This window comes from Rhea pennata, chromosome 2 (assembly GCF_028389875.1).
Source record: "Rhea pennata isolate bPtePen1 chromosome 2, bPtePen1.pri, whole genome shotgun sequence".
Lineage (NCBI taxonomy): Eukaryota > Metazoa > Chordata > Aves > Rheiformes > Rheidae > Rhea > Rhea pennata.
Genome location: NC_084664.1, coordinates 3784664 through 3797167, shown reverse-complemented (window position 1 = coordinate 3797167; position 12504 = coordinate 3784664). Strand labels below are relative to the sequence as shown.

General features: G+C 40.0%; 1 protein-coding gene across 5 annotated transcripts in view; it reads right to left on the bottom strand.

Annotated features, from left to right (window-relative positions):
- The window catches only part of CCDC13 (coiled-coil domain containing 13), a 34449-nt gene that overhangs the window by 19609 nt on the left and 2336 nt on the right, over positions 1–12504 (bottom strand). For all 5 annotated transcript variants that reach the window (XM_062568720.1, XM_062568724.1, XM_062568722.1 and 2 more), the window contains 4 exons: positions 8402–8550; positions 5708–5850; positions 2331–2420; positions 1150–1266 (listed from right to left, as the gene is read on the bottom strand). In XM_062568720.1, coding sequence (XP_062424704.1) covers positions 1150–1266; positions 2331–2420; positions 5708–5850; positions 8402–8550 — 499 coding nt within the window. The remainder of the gene's footprint in view (positions 1–1149; positions 1267–2330; positions 2421–5707; positions 5851–8401; positions 8551–12504) is intronic.

Genomic DNA, 12504 nt, shown 5'->3' with positions numbered 1-12504 from the left:
ACTGTGTATGCAGTAGCCTTTAACACCTGTAGCTAATATTCAGTTATCTCACGTGATACAAGCTCTTTCAGATCATCATTAAACATTATTACTGCTTGGTGGGGAGAGGGGTTGGATAACATGAATCATTTCACTTGTTGAAGTGGGTATGCAAATATTTCAGTATTTTGAGGTTTAAGTATTATTCTTTGTTTCTTTTAAAAAGAATCATAAAAAAGTTTTAGCTATCTTTTAGCAAAATATGAATCTGTATTTTGCTGTCTGCTTTTGGAGAGTGTCAAATTGTATTATCTAGCAATATAGCTAGGTGTCAAACTGCACTACTTGTGTAAAAAGAGGGTTTCAAATTCATCATCAAGGTTTACTAAGTATTACTAACAGTTTTAAATACGTGACATTATTTTTTGATATCATGAATACATAGCCAGAACTAAACAGGAACAGAATAGAGACACTGACTAATGTACATCTTTGTAATCAGGCAGGGAGCCAGTCTCTTGCACAGTTGTGAAAGAGACACATTAAAGAGAGCTAAAGTTAGTATGAAGAGCATTTAAATCATTTATAAAAAGGTCAGCAGAGTTCTATTTTTAGGATCATACTCCCTACTCTGATCTGCATTGCAGGTCTCACGCAAAGTGATGAAACTAAAAGAAGCACAGTACAGAATAATGCATTAAAATCCATCATGAATCAAAGAGGAAAAGAATACCCTGGATGTCACTCAAACTAACTGTTTAAATGTGCTTTACTTCAAGCATGGTCTTAAATCCCATTGACTTCAATGGGACTGAACCTTGCATTTAAAGTAAATGCATAATTAAAGTTTTGGTAAAGAGGAAAGAGTTGAATCTATGCTTCAAGTCAAAGACAAGCCTATTTTGCTTGACTGGGACTTCTGAACTTGAAAAATTTGTATTTATCATAGCAGTAGAAATTATGCAAATACTCATCCCGTTATGACTGTAGAGCATGAAATCTGTTGTGTCCATATGTGTACTTTTTCAAAGCAACCACTACTCTCATGTCTTCTCTTTCCTCTATTCAAGTCCACTTGAAAGCCCAAACGAAAATAAGCCTGCTCTGGATTTAACAGAGTGTGCACTGCTTGCACATGATCCCACCACATATTGCATCTTGGAACAGTACCTTTTGAGTCATCTTCAGTTCTTGTTTTGTGGATTGGAGCTGATTACGATACTCCATCACTTTAAAGTTAGCTGTGGTTAGTTTTTCTTGCAATGCTTTCACCTCTGGACTTTCAGCCTTTGAAGAGAAGAATGAATTTGTTAAGGATAAAATCCTCCGTGAAAAACTGAGGTGACAAAGAAAAACATGAATGTACAGTGGTGAGGAAATCTAGGGCTCCAGGACTGGTGGATAGAGAATGGAAAAGTGCATGTGCGTTCAGAGAGATACAGAGACCTCTCAGTAAAGGAAGTTTCAGACTGAAAAGCAGCTCCTCTCAAAACACAGAAGGGCAGAATTATCTCTTGTTCTTTGGGCCGACTGCAAGACTTTCACAGCAGTGTTCCGGGTCCTGGCAAACTGCTCACGCTCCCTGCACAGAAGTGGACATGAATGATACTCTCCGTTTCCAAAGGAGCCTCAAACACTTTGGCAAACACTTAGGAGTTAAAGATGTAAAGAAGTTGCTCTACATTCCCAAGGCAGTATATGGCAGAGTTTGTAACAGGACTTAGATTTGCCTGAGTCATACTTTCTGATCTTGAATTCAGCTTCTAAATCAGCCATGCTTTCATAGTCACTACCACCACTATACTGTCTTAAAGAGTTTCTAGCTGGGCAGTGTCTAGCAACTCTTCACTGGGTGATGGTGATGCTGACAAAAGAGAAAAGACTCAGCACTCTGACACCTCAAAAAAAAGAAATAAGATCACTCTTTTTTTGTAAATATAAAGTGCCCGAGAAAGACAGACTCAACTCTCCTTTGGATTCCAGAGCTTCAAAGAGAAGTAGCAGATCAGCCTTGATTTTCCAAAACTTGAAGCTGCAATACATTGCAAGCCTGTTTGAATGATGGGAAGGTGCCGCAGTCAAGAGAGAGGAAGAATGGATCCATCAGAATCTCTGAATCTTTTTTTTTTCAGACTGCTGCAAATATACCCCCCTCCTTTTTTTTTTGGGGGGGGAGGGGGGAGGAGGGTGCTACAGAGGATTTAGAAACAGAGCAATCTGGTTACAAAGCAATTTGGTTACAAGGATAATGACAGTGATTCATCTTATAATGAAGAAAGAGATTGCACAATAGGAACGAATCAGTATCACTTGTCACTTTTTCTTTCTTCTCTATAAATTACAATTCATACCAAGTTTTCTTCTATCATCTTCAGAGTAGATTGTTTGATTCCTGAGTCACCACCACCAAGAGAATGTATTTTTCCCATGGCTGTCTGCAGCTAGAAAAAAATGCACTATTAGTATAGTACGCATACAGTAAAGAGTATCTGCAAAGAAGGTTAATTAACAAACAAAGCGCAACAGCAATTTTGATGATTCTGAATGTTTATTTACAATAGCAAAAAAGACTTCATTTCCCCTTGTTTTTTAAATGCAATCAGTAGGGAAGTATATCATTTTTTGTGAGCTCTTTCCCAAGGAAGGCTATGTTATTTTGCTGTGCAAGAACTTCAGCGAAAAATTTTCTGACTTGCTGAGATGGCATCAGTTACCAAGCATGGATAATTCTGGAGGATTTTCTCATCTTAGATTTATAGAATAGGTATTTATATTTATAAATACAATTTAAGCACAGGGGAGATCAGGACATGGGATCTGGATTCTGGATGCAAGCTTACTCAATTTGCAAGAAAATCACAAGCTATTTAAAAAAAAGGCCCATAACTCTATTCATCAACGGAATTTAAAGGTAAGAATAACTACCTAATGCCCTGTAGCTGAGATTTAGTAAGTGACATTAAGGTTCTGGTTTTTTAGCTGGGATAACTCTAAAGTAGCATTTATCAACCTAGGAAGAGTATGTCTCCTATTGTTTGCTACAGAATAGGAAGGCAGATATATACATACTCCCAGCAAATCATTACTATGTTGAGGTGAAAAGACTTTTTACTGGAGTGGAGTGCAATGAATTTGAGGACTGAAAGGTTAGGAAGCTTTTCATTAAATGGCTGAGATTTCATACTCTGAGGAGGGCAGAAAATTTTGATTATTTGCCTGAATAAAAGGACGCTCTAAGGAACGTTTTCATCTTTAAAGAGACATCCGGGGAAGCAGAGAATGCAACTCAGAGCCAACTCTAATGTTATCACTCCTGCTTTGCAGATAAACCATTGCTTTGGTTACCCCTTATATCTAGTTCATAAGTACTTTTAGTCAATGGACTGAGAGTCAGAAGTTTCAGCTACTGGTGGCACCTGCCAGGTCACATTCGAATGATGCTTTCTGCAAACATCCATTTGCAGACTTCATTTACACATGCCAGCCTCTGCTAAGTGACTGTTCAATGACCACACCTTCCATTTTGTTTGTGGAAACACGCTGTTAAAATACTTATGATTTAAATATTTATCGGTTTTAATACAAGCAAAAACTAACAAATATATAAAATAACACAGAATGTGTTTCACCCTAGAGAAAGAACATACTGTGATGCATTTGTAAGATCACATCAGCAGATTCATTTCATTCAGTTCAAGTCATCTAGAAGCAGGGATACAGGATGAGATTCACCTCACAAATTAACACGCTCTCCATTTTCAATGTAGGTGCCTCCATTCATAATCAGTGAAGTCAAGTCAATACAGTCAGGAAGGTCCAACCTTCAACTCACTCTACAGTAGACAACTACACTAGGTCAGCTGGATGTACGGACTACAGACTCAGTTTTGTTGCCCACACGCAGGTTTCTAGTCCATTTCGAGGTGTCCTCAGGTATCCCAGTGGGCCTTCAGCTGCTGCACCGGGAGACTGCAAGTCTCCTGTAAGTCCTATGACAGCCTTCTCTGCATGTTTGGGAGGTGAATTGACATCTCTGATGGTACTCTTTTGTCTATATATAGGCAACTGAATTGCACTTCAGTTGACTTGGTTCTTTCTACAATCCATGGAGAAAGGTGGGTACCCCTCTAGAAGGTGATCTAGCTGAGCTTAACATAGTTACTTAAGAGATGTGAATCTTTGCTGGTTTCTGTCCGTGATAATTCTTCTGCTGCGTCACTCAACACAGATATATCAGTACAGAAACCTCTCTGTGTCAAACACTGCTTTAGTTCTACTTTTTCCCCCTCTACGATCTTCTATCGTTCCTCTGAACAAGCACATTCCACAAACTTAAGACAGCAGCTCTTAGTCTGGACAAGAGTTGTCCCAAACGGAGCTGTGAGAAAACACAGACCATTGGCCTGAGCACGATTTCAGTGGGGCTCACATTATTTTTCATCGCTATTTCAGGTTACTTCATTTGTTTTTGATTTTGATGGTGTTAGTGTCCACAAAACAGACTGACATCTAATATTTATATCTCTGCTCTGACCAGCAATGACTGTTACTTGTAAATTCTATTTGCTTTGACTATGATTTCCTTCCCTGAAATCACTATGGCCCCTTTTTTCCTGTCAACATCTGATATTGTTTTAAGTTTCTGTTTGAATACTGATCATTACATTTCTGCATTAGAAGATTATTATCAAGTTGATTTTTCTTGAAATTATTCATAGCTAGCTCCCCTACTTGTGCCCTTCAGTAGGTCCTCAGCTACACACAACATTTCTTAGGGAGCCTGTCAACTATTCAACAACGCCTCCTTGACAAGAACATCCTGGATTTGTGCAGGAGTTCTCAAACACTACTTCTACCACTTCCTTATCTTTCTGGTAACTGGGGTACAATTCAGATAGACGCATGATTCATGAAAATAAATGACTATAAAAGACAGAGTCAAAATGTATGTCAGCACCATAAATGCTACTGATATATTGAAATGAGCTCTTCTAAGTGGGCAAAGCACAGAAAAATACATTAAAATGATATAAAAATTCACCAGGATTGTGTAAGGAAGGACAGTCGTAGCCAATGACCAAATTAAACATTGACATCAGGGCATCTAGTTTTCATTTCAGCAGTCACCTGAATAAAATCAGCCCTGCAGAAGGTTAGCCTATATAAAAAAGCTGTACTAAAGCATGAAAATAAATATGTCTTAGCAAAATTTTGCCATCTTAAGTGATACAGTTTGTTACTGTTTTGGTTCCTTAAGTACTCAGGCCAAAAAACAGACCTCATTATAAAGACGAATAAATCTTAGAAGAATAGAGTATGAATTAACGACGGGGATTAATATGGTGGAGGATGTAAGACAAAATGGTATGAAATTTGCCCCTCCTCACAAAAAAATTCAGAAAAACATCACTGCCATACTGAAAAGCCTCTGTGCTTCAGATCCAAGTGAACTTTCTTAACTGGCATTTTATAAAACTTCGGCTCTTTACAACTTACTGCCATCCTTCCCTAGTTCCTCCTTTCAGCAAAGGTGGAACAGCTAAGGGCACACACCTCTCTCTCTCTCCTAGTATGGACAGAAAAGACAAGACTTCAAAGCAAGCATGGATGCAGAAGCTAGTTAAGACTGGCAACAAAAAAATCAAACTCAGTTTCTGAAGCTTCTCCACCCCAAAAGCTGAATTTCTACATTTTAGCATTATAAAAGATAACAAGAAAAATGTCTCACTTCTCTCTCCAGCTCTTTGACTTTGTTACTCAGTTGCTTCACTTTGGCTTTTTCACTCTCGGTCTCAGCAGTCAACTCCCGATTCTTTTTGCCCAATTCAACTATTTTAGTAGCTGCAATATCCCCAGTTAAACCAGATGTCCCTGAAAGGTACACATAAAAGCAAAGAATATATCTTATAGGCAGGATTCAGAAGAGAGCATGTTTTTGTCCTCTGCCCAGTACACAGTATACTTCTACTGTCTAATTCATTAGTCCCAGAGCTGTGCCATGCACTTAGATGAACAACTAAGGAGAAAGAGGCATCAGTGACTCCGGCTGGATTGCTTAGTGCACTGAGTCAGCACTGCAGCTAGCAAAGCCACATTTTACACTTCAGCATGTCAGAAGGTCATGACAGCAGTAGTAGCAACATTATTAGGCAGGAAGGGCAGAGGTGTTCTCTGCCTATCACTGTGAAGGACTGTTACAAACAGGTTTTCGCAGCACATTAGTGAAAAAGACAATGCGCTACTTTGTGCTGGCTGCTTACTGCTGGAAGAACTGCTGAAACAGAAACTTTTCTAGATCTCTGTCTTAAAAGCTCAGACATATTATTTTAGTTAGGTCACAGATAAAGTCTCGGAAATTTCGTTGTGCCTATTTATACGTTCCTTGCAATTACGCATGGAGTCTTCCTGCATTATTGTGCTGTTTTAAACAGGCTCTTCATTCAACTCCTCATCAGAGGAGGTCTGATGAGTGTCACAGATAAAGTAGTCCTCGGAACCGGCTTGTGTGCCCCTTGGCTTTCATAACATCACATATGTGAAGAAAAGTTCTTATAAAAGTGTACAATCAATATAATTGCATATAATGTTCAAGGAAACCTCTAACTCACAATTAATATCAGCTTACAATAACAGATCCTTGGAAGTGCATACGAAGATCGAACTAGGCTCTTGCTATTCTCTTCAACCCTTTCACTATCCTTCAGTACTGCTAAGTAATGATTTTTCCACTGACATCTGTGAGGACTGTATTCAAAAAATGGAATGAGATTCAAGGACAACATATCATTTCTAAAAGGATGTGGAGTCCCACAAAATCCTAGAGACACTAAAGAGGTTATGCAGAGTATAGCTGAGCACAGAATAGCACCGCATGTGACTACCAAAAAGCTTTGCAAAGAAATTAATGAATTCATTATTTTTTTAAAGCGTCTGCGCTGTTCTTACTCCTTTATTTGGTATGTGTTTTCCTCCTCATCTAAAAGCTATTTGCCTTACTTTTCATAATTAATGGCTACTAAAGATCACAGTAAGCACTAAAAAACAGGCTGGTGATTCCATGCGGTGGTCTTGCGCACATTTAATTATAGCTTCTAATCCCCCTGAAAAGCGGGCGAGGTTTCGCCACAGTTCAGATAGGGAAGACAGAGGCATAGAGCCACAGGCCTGCACCCAAGTCAGGTACAGATGCTAAAACAGCACTTCTGGTTCCAGGTCCTGACCCGAAAATGGCTCATCATGTCTCCTAAGTGCAGACTACAGGTAGTTACACAGAATGAAGGTATAACATATGCGTTATTTAGTTTCACCTATTAGTGTCATTTCCCCTTCTCTGCTAGCTCAAGTCATCATTGCTGTCCTGAACAACAGTGGCACCCAGTGGAAAAGGTGCAGAATACACAGCTCAGTTTCCAGAGGACACACAAGTCACTTTAAAAGCTGGACACAGACTTTGTTTTCAGCCAGCATCCTGGCTGAAATAGGGCAATCGTGTCCTATTGAGGCATTTCAACAAAAGAGGCCTGAATAAGGAATTTAACACTGCACAGCGGAGAAGGCTGTAATGCTGCCCATCAGCATTAATAAAGAGTTTTCTAAAATGTGATTTCCATGAGTCATCACATCTTTTGTGCCAGTAACAGCAAGTTCACAAAAGACCTGTGAGGAACACAGGTCACTGCGAACCCCAAAGCAGCACTGCATTTCTTTTAGGGAACCTATAATTATCAGTAATAATATTTTGTGCCTTAGGTCATCTCCTATCTGATAATCTCAGACATCTTTTGGCCCTCCCAATAACTCTCTTTCTAAGATGGGGAGTAGCAGTATTTTTATTTTGCAAAATAAAAATATTGAAAAAAGCATAAGACACAGATCTTTTAAGCGTATGTGCCATTCCACCTGTAAGTGCTATCATGTCAAATCAAATCACCGCAAGGAACTCCTACTGCAAATAAAGCAACAAGACCCCTGCAAAAGGGAAACATAAATCTTCAGAAAAATCTGCAAATGTCAAACAGTATCAGCTTTAGGCTCTTGCAAGTTTAGGCAGCAACTCTTAAGTGTTGACTAAATGACTATTTAGGTGTCTGAGTATTTTCAAAGTTCAGACTCAAATGATTTCAGTACTATGGCAAATTAGTACGAGCTCAACAATAAATCTCAGAGGACAATTCTTTCTCAGAGGAAAGCGCTGAATTTGCTTCCTCCTCTCAGAAGCTTATTCAGGGAGTGGCAATGGCGGAAATCATAGCATGACTGAAATATTCTTTTTTAGTATAAAGCAGGTAAGGAGATATCACATGAATATTTCACTGCAGAAGCTTTATTTAGTTCACTATGAGTACGTTATCCCAGCTTTATTGTCATCAGCATTAAGCAAACACTGGAACTAATGTAATGTGAATATAGTTATTGCGTTTACCTAATAGAGCCAGTTTGTCCTCCTGTATTTTTTTCTGGAGTTGCTTTATTTCAAAATCTTTCTCTCTCACTAGTTTGTACAGTCTGCCATTCTCATCTCGAACTTCTCGAAGCTGATCCTGCAGCTGCTCATTTTCAGCCTCAAGCAACCTGGAAAAATATAAGACATGATGGCAAATATCACTGTAGTGTGCTTCAAATAAATGCTTTCAGAAATAAAATAATGAAATGACTCTGTGCTGGATGTACACAGAACTCGAGTGGAGCACACCAGGAATGAGTTTACTGAATTAAGCAGAACATCTCGAACTTCAGCTCAAATCACAAGCTGACGATCTGATATCTGATCTATTCAGTCAGCTTCTTCTTCAGAAACCCTGCACTTCCTTGTGTTGTCTGGGGTGAAACATCACAGAACAAGTATCTTTTCACAGCTCTCGAGGTTACTGAATAGTCTCATCTCAGTCACTCTTACTAATCTGGTTCTACAGAGGAAAACAGCTAGACTCCCTCTTCAGTATCAGTGACATTCAAATTTTACTTTCTGTACTTTCCAAAGCTAATAGAAGCTTCCATTCCTTTTCTAAGTTTAGCCTTAAACTCTCTGAATAAAATCCTCACTATAAAGTTTAAACTACAAAAGCTACTACTGAGATTCTTTCTTTAAAAATGAATGCTTCATGGCAATTCACAAAAGACCAATTTCCTGTGTCCTCACCAGATTTTCTTGGATTCCCACCAGGATGGGCTGACATCAATTTGTATTGTTAATGTTACTTTTTGGAATTTGTTTAGAAACAATGAATACCAGAAAGCCCTCTGACAGGGAAGAAACAGCCTTGCTTCTCCTATTCTTCAGTACAATTAGTAACATTTATGGGTTTCATCTCTCTAAGACATCCAGAGAACGAGTATTTTTAATCTCTTTGCAGTCTTTATCATGCATCATGACAACTCCTCCAAACAAAAAAATCTAGAAGTTAAGGCGTGAGGGCCCCATCTGGTTGCTGACACACAGATTTCTATTTGAGATGCCCCAGGAAATCTGAGCCATCTACATGAGGCCACCAGTCATGACTCGGAATCCTTGAGAAAACTTCTGGGGCCCAAGCAGAGAGTCAAGAGCCTCTCAGAGAGCACTAGCCACCCAATGGGTGGGTAAATGAGACAAGCCCAAGAACTACTTATAGGAGTCAACTTTAGAGATACAGTTTAGCCAGACTCTTCCAGACAGCAGGATTTCAGAGTGGAAATGAACCTGTCTCCATTCCCAGAGAGGGGTCAAGAAGCTAAGAAAAGCCATGCTGATACCGCCTCTGGTAAACATGTCTATGGCATAGACACTGTGGGATGAAGACAGGAGTACCCCTTCTGCCTGTAGGAGCAGAGCCTGAGTTTGAGCCAGTCTCCTCCTGTCTGAGTTTTTGGGTGGCGTCTCTCTCCAGATCAAGACATGGGTGTCTTGCTGCAAGCAGCATGCCAAAACATGCACAAGAGGCAAAGAAGATATAGTTGAAACAACTGGTGCAGCCTACAGGCCAGCTGCTACTTGGGGGTGACCCGAAATGCCCTCTGAACACCACTAAGTGCACTGATGAGGGACTCGGCTCAGTTACCCACACACAGGTGTCTAGAGCCATTTCAGCTGCCCGTCCAGCCTCCAGCTGCTCCTGAAGGGTACATACAGATCTTCTGTCATTTCCATGTAGATACTCCTAATACCCTATGGCAGATGTCGCTGGCCACCTATATGTGGGTAACTGAGCTGAGCCCTGGATTTTCATTATCTGCAGTGGGAGCCTGAATATCAAAATAACATTTTGGTGACTTAATCCGGAATAGCATCCTATCCCCTTTGCCTACAGGCTGGATTGCTCCAGCCTACAACAGAAGGAGGAATTAAATAGGTTGGATAATCACAGAGATTGGGCTGAAGTGCAGAGTTGTGACAGTATATACCTGTGGGTATAAACACACCGACAGCCAGCTAAGTTAGCTGTCTCAATAGACACCTAAATCTTTTCTATTCAAAGAGCAAAATTTTTTGCTCAAACTGGACTTTAGCTTTTAAATGCACACTCTGTATGCGGCTGTTGGAATAAATGACCCCTTAAAAGCACTGCCAGAAAAAACAGCTAGCACACTGAGTTTACAAGACACTTCACAATCCATAATTAAGCAATGCATTTCTGCTTCAAAGCTGCAAATCAAAGGGAGATCAAAGGCAGATGTTTACAAAGAAGACAACCAAAGAAAGCAGCAATCTGGGCAGGGAAAAGAAAATTAAGTTACTCCCCCATGTAACACTCATAGAAGCAGGCAACAAAACCATTCAAATCTAATTAGGACAAAATCACATGCATAAAATCATTTTCAATAGTTACGGAATTAACAAAAAAAAAGTTTTAAGTAGGTGCTTAACACATCTGATCAGTGATGTCTTCTTCAGAGCTGGCTTAAAAAACTTGATGAACATTACTTTTATTTGGATAGATGAAAATCCTAACTGCCTACAGCTGGAGTCTCCTCTCCATCACATCGTATCATGTTACTTTACATGTTACAAAGGCATAAAGGAGATAGCTGGGCCACTTGGGTGGAACCAGCTACAGAAAGCTAGCCAAGAGAAACAGGCTGTAAAAAGCTCTCTCTCTTGTTGAAGGAAATAAAGCCAGGAGAAACCTGTGAGCAAGGTCTATGACTGAAATTCATTCAAGCACCTTTCCCAGCTCTTCCAAAGATTCTCCATGTGATAGGGAGAATCATTTAATCTTGAGGTACACCAAACAACCAGGAAGAATAAAGTTACAGAAAGAAAAAAGGACACAAAGGTCAGCTAACCATTTGCCTAAACAAAGTTTGAGAGTCAGAATGGAAGAAAGGAAAAATGAACTCCCAAAGCTCAGAAGAAGGGAGACTTCTGAGAGGAGAATGTTTTCAAAGTGCTTTTATAAACAAATCTGACATGCTGAAATCACTGCCACTGCAAACCATATGGAGTCCTGTTATTCTGGAACAAGTTTCTAACTTGTTGTCATGGGAATACTGTAAAAATAGTATCAGAACATAACAGTGAATCCCTTCCAGAAGCAGTTGAGTCTGCTTGGATTTGAGACACTCAATACCACACTTTTGCAGAATGCAAGTATTTCACAAGTAGGCAAAGGATGCCACAGGCAAAGGATGATCCAGATGAATCGGCAATCTCTTACTCCCGCCATATCAAATGGGGACTTTTTTTTACAAAGTAAAAGTAAATCCCACTGAAAATTAAGGCAATAGCTCTTGAATTACTCAGATCTAAACTACCAAACTGCTAACAGGGAGAGAAGCACTCTCAGAACTGCTGCAACTCTCCTGTATTCTGCACCTCGCAGCATGCACTCTGCATCAACAGGTGCTGTGTGAGCACTGAAGCCCCTCTTTCACCAGGCAAATCCACATATCTCATATGGGCATCAGCCTCTCTTTCCATTAAAAAAAACAACAAAACAAACTCAGATCTCCATAGAGATCTCCATACCTACTATCAGAAAGAATGTTTAAGGGAACAGGACAGCTGGTAGAGGTCTGAGCACGCATTGGCAAATCAGCTATAGTGGGGGACCTGTGCATGAAGAGAAAGCACAGTGCAAGGGCAAAAGCATTAGTTTCCCTCTAGAAATTTAGTGCTGCTTCCACACAGGCTTCTTTTGTGGGATAAGCACCCGATACCCAGAGGAACCTGAATGCTGCAGTGATTAACTCCTGGATTACCTGCCTCATTGCAGAAGCGCTGCTGCAGCTCACACGCTCAGCTTTTCCTCACAGTGCACGGGGACTATTAATCATTTAAGGAAGCAATCTTCAGAAATGAGCCAAGCAGGGAGTTGCCTCTAGTAACACAGAGGGAAGATCAGTGTTTAGGCCCTATAATGATAAGCCTTGATAGAGGTGCCCTTCCTCATTCTGTTTTTCCAGCTCATGGCTTTTTTACCTATTCCTTCCTGCTGTTTTTGGTAGAAATGCCAGCTCCTGTATCATAGATCACCACCCCATTGTGCTAGCAATAAGACAGTCTATGGGGCTAAAGTTGTAAACCAAATCACTGAAATTGAGCTAAAA